The following is a 13966-nucleotide window of genomic DNA, read 5'->3' as shown; positions in this document are numbered from 1 at the left end:
ATAGTTAGTATGTACGGGGAAATAATTGTCAGTTCATGAAACCTTTCTCTTCAATACAAAGGCATTACATTTAAACAGGTTAGAAATAAGGGCTTTAGGAAAAATTCTAACCATATGCTGATTCAGACTTATTCCAGATAACATTAGTGCATTCTGAAAAAGCTTAAGCTTATAGGGTTGTTACTGTCCCAGGAAATAATGAAATGGAACAGAAGGAAAAGATTTAAAAAAATTATAAATTGGTGGAATATGTCCTTTACAATTATTTATACTTTTCTAATAGATTTCAGTTAATATTTCAGTAGTTCATATTGTCATTTTTCATAGTGTTTGCTAAACATGTTCAGCAAGGCAAGCCCAGCCCACACACACATACATATAAAGATAAGTCACAGAACTGCCAGCAGATTCAGATGCAACTTGTGATTTGAGCATCGAGATACCCGGCTGCCAGAATGGTAAGATATATCACAAGCAGAGCTTTTAATGGAGGGTTTATCCTTCTTTAAATTAAGTACAATTTCCTTATAAATATAAACCAATAATGACACAGTGTTCTCTACTATCCTTAAAGATCCTTTAAGATAAAACAGATACAATTCTCTGATTAAGCATAATCTAATAAATACCCTTTCTGTTGGGAAATATGATGCTATACGATTATATTTACATGATTTGATTTTCAGTATGAATGTTCCAGCTGCTTCTAAAATCTGTTAGGACTGCTGTTCTTAACCAGGGCAACCAAATGAAAATATCATATCATAAACCTGAGCTCAGGTAGGCGACATAAAAGATTTTACACATTTGGGTGCGTAGCAGCAATATTGAAACAATTTTGCTTGTACAAATCCTAACAAGTTTTCAATTTTAACATATTATAGTCATGTTAAAAATAATTACGGAGACTCACCCCTTGTTTGTTAAAATTATGCTTTTGTAACATTCCTTCTGGTGTGTGAAGTTTGTGAATAACCAAATATAGTTTATCTCTAAAATCTACTCTTTTCTCTCAAACAAAGGCTCTGCAAATATCTGCAAATGCAGTGGGCAGCTTGCAATTTCCCCTGCAGTGAGATGTACATAAGTCACTTTCATTAAAGGTACTTGTGTCAAAATGCACTCTTTGCACTTCTATATACAGTAGTTGCACTCAGTGCCGTTAAGCCCTTCCTGCCTTCTGCTTCAAATCGATGTGCCTGTTAACACAGGGGAACCCTGGAGCTACTGCTACTCTAGGGTAGCTGTAGGGTTTTTTCAGCGCCGTGCTGTGCTGTAGGCACAGCACAATTGTGGTGAAAGAATAGGGCTCACATCATTCATGTATTGAACACCAGAAATGAGGCCAGACAGACTTTTGGAAATATTTAACCAATTTGCAATGAAGCACATGCACATTTGCATTCATTATGGTGAGTTGGATACAACTTCAGTAGGTGCAGTGCAGTTGCATGAAGAGAATTGCCTATTTGTGTCCACAATGACACGGGAAATTCTAGGGGAAAAAACGCTGTGTTGTGGGGAAAAAAACATGTTACTTTCACTCGAAATAGCCCTCTGCTCACTGCACTTTAAACATAAATATGCTTTACGTTCTTTCATTTGTGTACTTCATGAAGAAGGAATTTAAGAGTCAAATTAGATTATTCATATACAATTCTATTTTGATTCTTCATTCATAATGTATTTAGAAAGGCTGTTTTTCAATGCAAGGGAATGATAGACCCAGCACCAATTTGGCTGTATATTGGCACCCACATGTTAATGTTTGCAAGAACTCTTGTGCTTTTATCTAATTTCCCGTGAATTGATTCGTTTATCTCTGCTTGCAATGACAAGAGAAAACATTTGTGCTTTAGAGAAAACAGACATGTAAAAAAGAAGAGAAGATTTAAATGCAAGATTTCAAAACCTTGTCTAGGACTTAATGAAACACTTAAGGTGTCTTAAATGTAAAGTTGTAAAAGAAGGGATGGCAAAATCACAAATTACTGGAGGATGCCAAGTTATTTGACAGGCCCAGTGATTCTAGTCGCTTACCTGTTAGCCCTAGCTGGGCCTCCTCTTCTTAAAAAAAAAATACACCAGCCATGGTATCAATTACTCAGCACCTTGCTGCCATTTTCTTGCCTACTTTAGTTCTAGTCAGACATATGTGGATGAAAGAGCATAGCAGTACTTAATAAAAAAAAATGTAATTTCATGTTTGTGATGGGGTTAAGTGTGTGTGTATAGTTAGCAGCATGGTTGATGCTAAGTTGAGAAGATGGGCAGTGTAAGGATTAGCATATTGTGCTTTACAGTTATTATATGTTCCAGTCCCTAGGTGGCAGTGTAGGAAAGGGGATTTTCTTATTGTAGACTGTTGTGGTAGCAGGTGGTCCCTTAATTAAAAAGGAGGGAATTGCCTTGGAAATGCATTTAAGGGAGCGAGTAGCTATTCTAGAGCACTTTTGGCAGATATTGGGAATAACTGACGCCAAGGGCCTAAGGACATCAACATCAGATAAATGCCCAGTCATGGTCACAGTTACAGAGTAAGGGCTAGCTAGTACTCCTTGATGTCAGCGGAAAATTCTTTATGGTTATGGCTGTTTTAAATCGTCTAAATCTAAAACAATACAATTCACAATCTTTTTTTAAGGAACAGTGGTCAAAGTTAAGAAGAACTGTTTTGAGTGGGAACAGGCAACCACAGTCATAGGGTAACAGAAGTGCTTTTGTAAACCTGGCTTATGGGGAAGCAAAGCACCATCAGCAACGCTGAACAAACAGCAATCAAGAGTAACATGTTGCAAAGTGTTAATCTAGTTTACACCATTGAAATCTGCTCCATGTGTAGAATGGACACAACTGGGCAGTTCTCTCTCTCATGAGATTAATATGTTTTAGCACTATTTTAGCTGCACCCAGAAGCTCTCCACTACACCTACACTCTCATACAACAGGGGGCTCTATCAGCTACCATGTCATAGTTTGGTGCAATAAATCGCTAGCAAACCTTAGCTTTTCTGTTTTCATAGATATAAAATCCATTTAAAGGACATGTAAGTCCTGAAAACAAATGAATGTAAAATTTCTCAGAGTGCCCTTCTAAGCACTTTTGCAATTTACACAATTCTTCATTATAGCATCTTGAGAAGAGACATTACTGCATACTACACTGCCCACCCAGGTTTACATGACTAAGGTTAGTTACCAGTAGTTTCCTGATGGTGCTGGTTCTAGTCGCCCAAATGCTATCTGTAAAAATCAAAAAGTGCAGGTTCTAATTAGTGTTTTATTTTTTCTTTGTCATTATTCATTTTTCCCCCAGGATCCCGTTGAACAAAACAATTGCACAGACATTGAAAGCTTCCTTAAAAAGTACTACTTATCGGCGGCATACACCACTGAATTTGTCGTTGGATTTCTTGGCAATTGCGTTGTATTATTTGGATATATTTTTTGCCTAAAAAACTGGTCAAGTGGAAGTGTATATCTATTCAATCTATGCATATCAGACTTTGCTTTCCTCTGTACACTCCCGATGTTGGTGTTCAGTTATATACACGAAGAATGGACATTTGGAGATTTCCTGTGTAAATGCAACAGATATTTACTTCATGAAAATCTGTACACAAGCATCCTTTTCCTTGCCTTCATCAGTATTGACCGTTACATGCTAATAAAATACCCCTTCCGAGAACACATTCTCCAGAGGAAGAGTACAGCTATTATGATATCCCTTGGAATTTGGATTTTGGTGTCACTCAAGATTTTGCCTATTCTTTTTTTGGTAAAACAAGTCGAGGTCAACAATGTCACCATATGCCTAGATTTTGCAAGCTCTGGAGAAGCATCCTGGAGCCTAGTTTATAGCCTTTGTCTTACTTTAACTGGATTTGTTATTCCTTTATGTGTAATATGGATCTTTTATCTGAAGATGATGTGTTTTTTAAAAAATAGAAATAAGGAGCTGACAAATGGGGCTTCTTTTGAGAAGCCTGTAACAATTGTAGTCCTTGCAGCAACTATGTTTTCCATTTTTTCACTCCATACCATGTCATTAGAAATGTAAGAATTGCATCTAGGACAGACTCATGGACACTCATGGACACCTATGATTATAAGGTCAGCATTTATAATTGCAAGACCAATAGCTTTTTTAAACAGCATGATTAACCCAGTGTTTTATTTCCTTATGGGTGACCACTTTAGAGAAATGTTATTAGCCAAAATCCAAAGCTTATATAAATCTCTAAAGTGCACCATTAATTCAAGATGGGCTTAATTAACTTTTTCTGCCATTAATCATGCACTATTTTATATGGATATGTTGCTGGCTGCTAATTTTTCTTCTCATCAAGTAATGGAATTTCATTTATATATCAAAGGAGAACTATAACTCAACAAAGATTTTGTTTGGAAATGCCAATGTTTTGGGCTTCTGCAATAGCCCTGGGTCTCTTACAGTGATTGCACTCCAATAAAATATCTGGTATGGCACCTAAGCAGTACAAATCACAGTAGAGCTGCTCTGCTGCTATTCCCCCTCCCAACTAACTCCCCAGTGGCAGACTAGTGGTGAGCTATTACTATGTTGGCAGACTCACCAAAAAATACATGAAAAGCAAATACTCTGCTTCCGACTAGTGATGGGCGAAATGTTTCGCCAGGCATGGATTTGCGGCATGTCCAAAAATTGTCGCCGGCGTAAAAAAAGAATAGTCGTGGGCGTCAAAAGAATAGCCAGGCGACGAAATAATAGCCGCGGGCGACGAAATAATAGGCGTGGGCAACAAAATAATAGCCGGGCGACGAAATAATAGCTGCGGGCAACAAAATAATAGCCGCGGGCGACAAAAGAATAACTGTGCAACAAAATAAAAGCCACGGGCGACAATTTTTTTTGCCGCACGTCATTTTTGCCGTTTCGCCAATTTTTCGCCGTTTCATGGATCTTTTGAAGGATTTGCGAATTTTACGGCGAAACGGAACATCACTACTTCCGACTCTTCCAGCCCTTAGAGTAAGAGAAAAGAAAATTCTCCCAGTATAGATTCCAAGATTGCAATTTGATTAAACCTATGCTTAAATCATCTATTAAGAAAGCTGTACAAAGGCTACATTCTGATATATACAAACTACCTACTCAACTTACCTCACAACACGACAGCATCGCAGAAATGGATGAGAGGATTTCTTCTTTGTTAGATAACTCTTCTTCCTCCAAAAATTAAATAATGTTTCTGGAAACAAGTGAAAAGATTATCAGAACCATTGCCATACTAGAACATACTAAACCAGTTCACAATGGTTACCTAAGGCTTTAGGTTTACACAATAAAAATTCCACTGCTAAAAATTGAGAGCGCTCATGGAGTTGTTTCACTCACCAAAAATAAATGCCAAAAACCTGAAACTGTTCTGGTTAGATTCTTGGACTATGCTGATAAAGTCAAAATATTGCGCTCTTGGAAACTTAAACATTTTTATTTTTCAAGACATTTCCCCTCCTTTATCAAAAAGGCAACATTTTACCATGCTTTACACTGCTGTTCTAAAAGTTTTTCTGCTTACAGAGAAACATACTATTGAAAATTACAAGGAAACAGAAAGGTTTCTGTTCCATCTTGAATCTCATTCAAGCACAAAAAACTCTCTGATGCTGATCCTTCTACATACAATCCTGAAGGATCATCACCCAACCAAAGAGTTGAAACTGACCACATCTAAAAAAAGAGATCCTAAACAATCTTACGGTCATAGATCTAGATCCCCACATGCTAAGAGGACTTCTCCCTTACAACATATAGAGATGGACTCTCACCAACAAACACTAATTTCTCATTAAATACACTAAAAACATTACACATAGACTTACACTTAGAACATTAAATACATTCCTAAACAGGAAGAGGTGTTTCATGCTTCTACTGGCTAGAATCTACTGTTTAGAAGAGTTTATTAAGCTTTTATCCTCTTTAGGAAAAAAAATTATGGTTTTACATACTCATACTGTATATATCTATAGTCATATTATAATAGTCATACATACATATATGTTTTTATTATTACTTATGCTCAAACAGTATGTCATTTTTAACTAAGGCTAATGTCTCAATAAATGTCCTACTGCTTTTCCTAATACCTATCCTGGAACATAAATGGAATAAACTCTCCATTAAAACATAAATGATTCTTAAAATTAAGATTAAAAAACAATGAAAGCAGATATAGTAGCAGATATAGTTCTTTTTAAGAGACACATCTAATGATGAATTCAATCAGAAACTATACTAAACTATACAATATTAAGGAGATTCCAAACCCCATTCCAAATCATATATCCCCTAAAACTTTTCATTTATGTTATCAAAAATGGATTTTCAACAGATGTTGAAGGATCAATGGTTTTCTTCTTAAATGAATACTGTCATGGAAAAACATGTTTTGTTTTTTTTTTCAAAATGCATCAACCAATAGAGCTTCTCTAGTAGAATCCTGCATTGAAATCCATTTTTAAAAAACACAGATTTTTTTATATATAATTTTGAAATTTCACATGGGGCTAGCCATATTCTCCAATTCCCACAGCCATGTGACTTGTCCTCTGATAAACTTCAGTCACACTTTACTGCTGCTCAGCTGCAAGATAGAGTGATATCACCCCCCTCCTAGCAACCGATAAGCAGAACAATGGGAAGGGAGCAAGATAGCAGCTTCCAGTAGGTATCAGAATAGCACTCAATAGTGAGAAAGCCAAGTCTGGCTTGGGACTCCTCCAGTTACATGAGAGTATGAGAAACAATAGGTTACCTGAAAGCAGTTCTAATGTGTAGCACTGGCACCTTCTGAAAGCTCAGACTTAGGCACAATGCACCTAGATGGCGCCTACTCACCAATATTACAGCTAAAATAAAATACATTTGTTGGTTCAAGAATACAACTTTAAATAGTAGAGTGAATTATTATGTAAACAGTGTAATTTAGAAATAGAGAGTAAACCATAAAAATCATGACAGTATCCCTTTAACAAACAACAACTTCCATAAAGATAATCCACTTTTGCTCTGGGATTATTGGAAGGTGGCAATTACCACATTCAAAAGTGCTTTTACAAAAAAACGTAACTCAAAAACAGTGAAATGAAGCAAACAACAAAATGAGACTTATATTCTATATAAAACTAACCCTTCCTGCAAATCTCAGATCTATTTTGTAAAGTCCTTAAAAAAGATGAAAACATGGCTCAGTAAAAGAGAGTCTATACATTAAACCTACTTCAAATCCATATATTTTATATAACTAAGCAAACATACTATTGTATAACTAAACAAAAAACTGGTTCAAACATCAGCAAATCTCTATTATTAAAACTTCCTCCAATAAAGATGGTCATATTTGCCATAAAATAATTGTCCAAAACTATGTTTCGTACAATTTTCAGACCACATGGTGTGGGCTCAGAAGTAGAAAATTTCAGATGGATAACAATAAAATCTGCGCATGTATTGTGTATCTGACAGTATCCTTGGGGGACCTACAATGCATTCCCAGGAAGTCACTTTTGTATGATTGGTGTCTGACAACTATTTCATGTTCAGAACATCATACAATATCCTACAATTTCAGTCTGAAATTTAGTTAGGTACGATTGATAATCAAATGGTTGTCTAAAGAAGACAGAGTGGATATCTTTAAAACAATTGTATGTCCAGCTTCATTGCTCTCTAACACAGATACTGAAAAAAAGCTCTATTTGATGACCTTACTGGCCCCTTTTACAAATGTCTGATAAACAAACTTACTCCTTTTCTTACCCATATTGTCTCAAAAATAACCGTTACCTTCCTCACATGGGTATTTCCCAAACAAGGTAAAGGTCCTTTTCAAATCAACTCATATAGGCCAATTGCTTTATTAAACTAAGATCTGAAAATTTTAACCAAAATACTAGCCAACCATCTATCATCAGTTCTCGCAAAAGTTATCTCAACTGAACAAGGAGCATTTGTAAAAGGTAGATTGGGGACTAAAAACATACCATCATTAATGTCAGGGAAGAAAATACCATTCGATAATATCTGTTGGAAAAATTTAAACTACTCTCTCTCTTAGCATTTGGATTTCAAGGCCGCTTTGTAGACTTAATTGACTTTATATAATAAATATAAATATATTATATATAAATATAATTTCATTATATTTTTCCCAAAGAACTCGAATAGTTGCTGCAGGTGAAATATCTGGAATAATACATCTAAAAAGCGGAACTAGACAAGGGTGTCATCTTCCACCCCTACTATGCAATTTATTGTTAGAATCTCTCATCAGATAGCTTGAAAAATCTGCTTTTTTACCTGGCCTGGAAATCAACAACTTTCCTGTGAAATTAACAGCCATTGCGGGTGACATCCTACTTAATTTAAGAGGTCCAATAATAATTTAAACAACATCTTTTACATTTTTCACATTTTCTGTTTATTTCTGGATTAAAATAGATATAAAAAACTGAGATCATGGATATATATGGTCACATCTCTGCAAAGGTTCTAAAATAACTGGGTATTGATAAGAGACCTTTATCAAAAAAAAAAAAAAAATTAAACATCTTGGTATATTTCTTCCAGCAGATTTACACAGATTATATTCACTTAATTTTCCCCCAGTGATAAAAAAAGGCCACTCACTTTTGCAATGTATGGATGAAAACACCCCTGAATCTAAAAGGCACAACTTCCATTTATAAGATGTTAGCATTTCCTAAATGCATTTATCATCTTTTAAAGCCTCTATTGCTTAGACACAAAGACATTCTAGAGTCATCATTTTAGATGCACAAAATTCTAGCATCACTCCTACTCCTTTAGAAAGGGAAATAGCACTCCAGAAAAAAAGTAAAAAAAATATGCTGTGCTTTAGGAGTACCAGACTATAGGCTATTTAACGTATCAGCGAGATGTCTCCGTTGAATCCTTAGTAACTTCTATCACTAGTTTAGATAAACTAATATCTTCTGAAATTTGGAGGGAGCAAAACTAAAGATAAATTCGCCTTTCATATAATGGATTCAATCTTCATTCAAAACAACAACAGACGTTCTAATATTTGACCTAAGTGTGAGTCTTCCTCTACCAATTTATTTAATTTATTTTGACAATGTCCTATAATTCAAAGATATTGGAAAGACATAGAGGATTATCTGAACAGTTTGCTCTTTATCTCTAATAACTGCTTTGTTACAAGTTGTTACTTGTATTAACCTACTGTCATTAACTTGTAAATCTAAATCTATATATGCTAAATTTACCTCGGCTGCTGCACAAATAATTATATTCTCCTCCTTCTCTCAACAATGCTTTGTTTACATTAAGATCTGTATGTACCAGCAAAGCTATCAACTATAGGTTTGAAAATATGAAGAAGCATTTAAAATTCACCTTTTTTTGCAGACTCTTATCAATGAAGATAGAAATAAGATAAATGCACTTAGTTATTATTCCATGGATACCTAGTTCCTTTATTTTTTTTTTTGTAACTTAAATTTTATTTGGTTTTTGACAGCATAATTTTTACATACAGTATTTGTTTCTTCAAGGTGTAGTATTATACATTGTATGATCAGTAACAGATATCGTATGATGTAAAGTCAGGTCAAATTTTTATACATGTAAATAAAATAAAGGAAGGGGGGGAAAATTCAGGGGAATAAACAAATAAGATACAGTTGTACTAGTAACAGTTCTAAAGTGTTTCCCAGAGGAGAGAGTCAAAATATAACCTTTGTCCCTATGTTCTCTTATCCGTTAATGCAGGTGGGGTAATGTCCCTTATTACATAGGCCTGTTCCTATGGAGTGCATAATTTTGGGAAATAAAATAGTCCCATTTTGACCATACATAAGTCTTGCTGTCATTTCTTCTAGTAATTTCATATCCTGTATGCGGGATATGACCTCTCCTACGCTAGGGGATTCTAGGGATTTCCACTTGGAGCTAATCGACAGTCTAGCTGCTGTGTATATATAATTTAGAAGCTTTTGCTCCGAATGTGGGATATGTGGGTGGGGTAGGGCTAGTAAAGCATTGGCAGCATCAATGGGAATGTCCCAGAAGAAAATCTTAGCAGCTATGCTCTTAACGTTCTTCCAAAATTCCGCCAATTTTGGGCACTGCCACATAATGTGGAGGAGAGTGCCCTCTTGTCCACATGCCCTCCAGCACATAGTTGAGATGTCTGGGAATATTTTATTGAGCTTTACTGGGGTGTGGTACCAGTTAAATATCGTTTTATAAACACTCTCCTTTTGCCTTACACATGTTACATTCTTTCTTGCATTTTCCCAGATATCTTCCCATTGGTCTAATGTTAAAGCGGTAGTCAATTCAGTTTCCCAGTGTATCATATATCTATGTTTAGGGAAGGGGTCCCCTGCTAATGTATTTAGGATAGAGTAAATGTTAGATATTAGAGCTTTCTGGGGTAGCCCATATGTGCTCAATTTTTCAAACAAGGTCAGAGGAGTAGGAAGGGTTGATCTAATGTCGAGAGATTGGATATAGTGGGTAATCTGCATATGCTCAAAATACCAGTTTGCCGGGATTTGGTATTTCCCTTGGAGCTCAGTGAATGTATATGGTTTGTTAGTGAGGGGATTAATATAATCATAGAGTCTAAAAAGATTTTTGGAGCTCCAACGTTTTTGAAAGGATTGAGAGAGTCCTGGTGGGAATTGAGGGTTGGCTAGAACTGGTCTTAGGATGCCTAAGGATCCCTGCAAGGGTGCCTTTTTGCAGCATCGGTCCCATATCTGAAGGGTAAATTTAATTGCCTGTAGGGTATTTGATGGTAGTCCGGTTGGTTTCTGTATTTGCCAAAGGAGGGAGTTTGGGTGGGTCGGAGTCAAGGTTAAAGATTCAATAAGTGCCCATTTCGATGTTGGCATAAACGTGGTCCACCCTAAAACCTGGCGTAGATGCGCCGCTTCATAGTATCTGATAATGTTTGGCACTGCCAGGCCGCCTTGGGATCTACCTGCCATCATTTTAGGCACTCTGTGCCTTGATTTGCCCCATATGAACTTAAAGAACATCTTTTGAATATTTCGTAGGGTTGTGTTTGAGACCGGCACTGGGAGAGTTTCGAATAAATAAAGCAGCTTGGGAAGTATCGTCATTTTTAGGGCTGCTATTTTGCCCAACCATGATATGGTATATGGGCTCCATTTATTTATCAAGTTGTGTATAGATTGCAGTAATGGTACATAGTTGCACTTATAGAGTTGTGAGTATGATTTTGTGAGATGCACCCCTAGGTATTTCAAGGAAATATCTTTCCATTTGTATTTATAATTAGATTTCAATAATTCCCGTGTCTGGGAAGGGATATTTATAGTTTATTTCGGTTTTTTGGATGTTCAGTTTATACCCCGAATACTTCCCATATTGAGCTAGGAGATTATGTAAATTTGTTAAAGAGATCATGGGATTGGTAATGGTTAAAAGCACATCATCTGCAAATAAGGAGATTAAGAATTCGTGGTTTTCCACTTTGGGTCCCGTGATGTCTTTATGTTCCCTGATGGCTGTAGCTAAAGGCTCTATACTGAGTGCGTATAGTAGAGGAGAGAGTGGGCATCCCTGCCTAGTGCCATTGGAGATTGATATGGGTAGATTTGTAGCCCCTGGCATCTTGAGGGTTGCCATTGGGTTGGAGTATAGTGCTTTTATGGCCGTTAAGAAAGGGCCCTTGAATCCCATTAGTTGTAAGAGATCAAACAGAAAGTGCCAGTCTAGGCGATCAAACGCTTTTTCAGCGTCAAGGCTGAGTATGACCGCAGACTTTTGGGTTCTATTCAGGATATCAATCAGGTCGATAGCTCGTCGAGTATTGTCCCCGGCCTGTCTACCATGTATGAATCCCACCTGGTCTAGGTTAATAAGTCGGGGCATTATGGGTGCTAGTCTGTTGGCCAGGATCTTTGTAAATAGTTTGAGGTCTGAGTTTAATAGGGCTATGGGGCGATAGCTAGCGCATTGGTTTGGGTCTTTGCCCTCTTTATGTATTAGGGTAATATATGATGTTAGCATGGTTGAAGGGATGGGAGAACCTTCAAGGAAGGAGTTAAAGAGTGCTGACAGATGTGGTGTAAGGGTGGCAGAAAATGCTTTATAATAGGCATAGGGGAAGCCGTCTGGGCCAGGGGCCTTCATTGTAGGGAATGACTTTATTGTTGCAGTAATTTCCTCCTCAGTTATTGGCGCATTCAATATACCTAGTTCAGGTTGGGTGAGGTTAACCTTTATATTCTCCTTAAGGAAGGTTGATCTCTGCTGCTCATTGGGTCTTTGCTGATTTTGTGTTGGGGTGTTTAAGTTATAGAGTGTAGAGTAGTAGCGTTGGAACACCTCTGCAATCTCCTCTGGTGCATATACTAGCTGCCCATTGCCTGAGTCTATGGATAGTATAGCAGTCTGGGCTACTTGTTCTCTTAATTTTCTGGCCAATAAGGTGTGTGGTTTATCACCACTCTCATAATATTTCTGCTTAAGCCAGCGTAGTGCTTTTTCAGTGTCTGCTAAGAGTAACTTTTTAAAGTTCTCTGCGGGCTTGTGCAATTTGCTGTTTAAGCCTCTGAGAGGGTGAGTGGTGATATAGTTTTCCCCAACGTGTGAGGTCGTGTTCCAATTGTGATATACAATTTTTTCTCATTTTCCTCCTATGGGAGGTAGTTGAGATAAAGTGGCCTCTGAGAACTGCCTTATGCGCTTCCCAGAGTGTAGTTGCGCTATCTATAGAGTTTTTATTAATTGCAAAATATTCAGTGATAGTTTCCAGTGTTTTTTTATTGGCTGTGGAGTCATTTAGAAGTGCTTCGTTTAGTCGCCAGTGTGGTGATCTCTTGGGCTGGTGTGTAATTTCAATCTCCAATATTACTGCATCATGATCTGTCCACGTAATAGGGTGGATGAGAGAGGTGGCAGTAAAGTGGAGGAGGTCACGGGATATCAAGAAATAATCTAATCTGGTATACAGGTTATGTCTAGCCGAGAAGAAGATATAGGATTTTTCATTGGGGTGGTGTATTCTCCATATATCTCTAAGATCTAGTTTACGTACTATTTGGCGGAATTTTTTTGACTGTTCTGAGGTTTCCCTATTCAAGGGTGGGAGGGATTGATCCTTTACGTCGGACAGGACCAAATTAAAATCTCCTCCTATTATAATAGGTACTTGATAGTTACCTCTTCCCTTAGTTAGTTTGGAGCGGAGAAATTTTTGTTGCCCTTTATTCGGGGCGTATACATTCATAATTGTTAGGGGCTTGCCTCTTAGGGATCCTTCCAGAATCAGGTACCTTCCCCCCTGGTCTGCAACAACATTAGAGATCTGATATGGACAATCTCTGTGTATCATGGTTAAAACTCCTGCTTTTTTAGCATCTGCCGATGCTTGGTATACCTTAGGATATAGGTTAGACTTTAGCATAGGGTTATCTGAACGTCTAAAATGGGTTTCCTGCAGGAGGGCTATGTCTGGTCTAAGCCGGTGTATTTCCCGTATAGCTAGGTATCTTTTAAGAGCGCTATTCAGGCCATTGACATTCAGTGTTAATAGCTTAACCATTGTGAATATACAACATCATTTAGCTTTTGTTTAGGGTCATTTTGTTCCCTATTTCTCCTATTCAATCTCCATAGGTTCTTATAGGGGTATACGCAATGGGGTAGAACACAGTGTTTGGGTACTGTCATAGGTGTAACACTTTGTCTAAACAATAACAACAATAACATGTTAACCATCGTAGAAATCATTATAAAAGTATGTAAATATATAAAGAAATTGAACATTGCAAAAAACAACCTGAGGTTTCGCATATAGTCGATGAATATATGCGGTAGGGTTGTGGTAGGCTAGCCACAGCCTATTTGGGGAGCGTCCCGGTGGCTTTTGGAGCAGAGTCTGGGGGTGTGTGGTAGAGT

General features: G+C 37.1%; 1 protein-coding gene across 1 annotated transcript; it reads left to right on the top strand.

Moving 5' to 3' along the window:
* Positions 1–3145: 3145 nt before the first annotated feature.
* LOC100494352 (succinate receptor 1) lies at positions 3146–4511 on the top strand. Its single transcript, XM_031901860.1, is given in 4 exon segments — positions 3146–3190; positions 3317–4025; positions 4028–4085; positions 4087–4511. Coding segments are annotated over 4 exon segments (963 nt in total). The 5' UTR covers positions 3146–3181; the 3' UTR covers positions 4274–4511.
* The last annotated feature ends 9455 nt before the right edge of the window (positions 4512–13966 follow it).

This window comes from Xenopus tropicalis, chromosome 5 (assembly GCF_000004195.4).
Source record: "Xenopus tropicalis strain Nigerian chromosome 5, UCB_Xtro_10.0, whole genome shotgun sequence".
NCBI classification, from domain to species: Eukaryota; Metazoa; Chordata; class Amphibia; order Anura; family Pipidae; genus Xenopus; species Xenopus tropicalis.
Note: the sequence above shows the minus strand (reverse complement) of the source record. Positions and strands in the feature narration are given on the sequence as shown.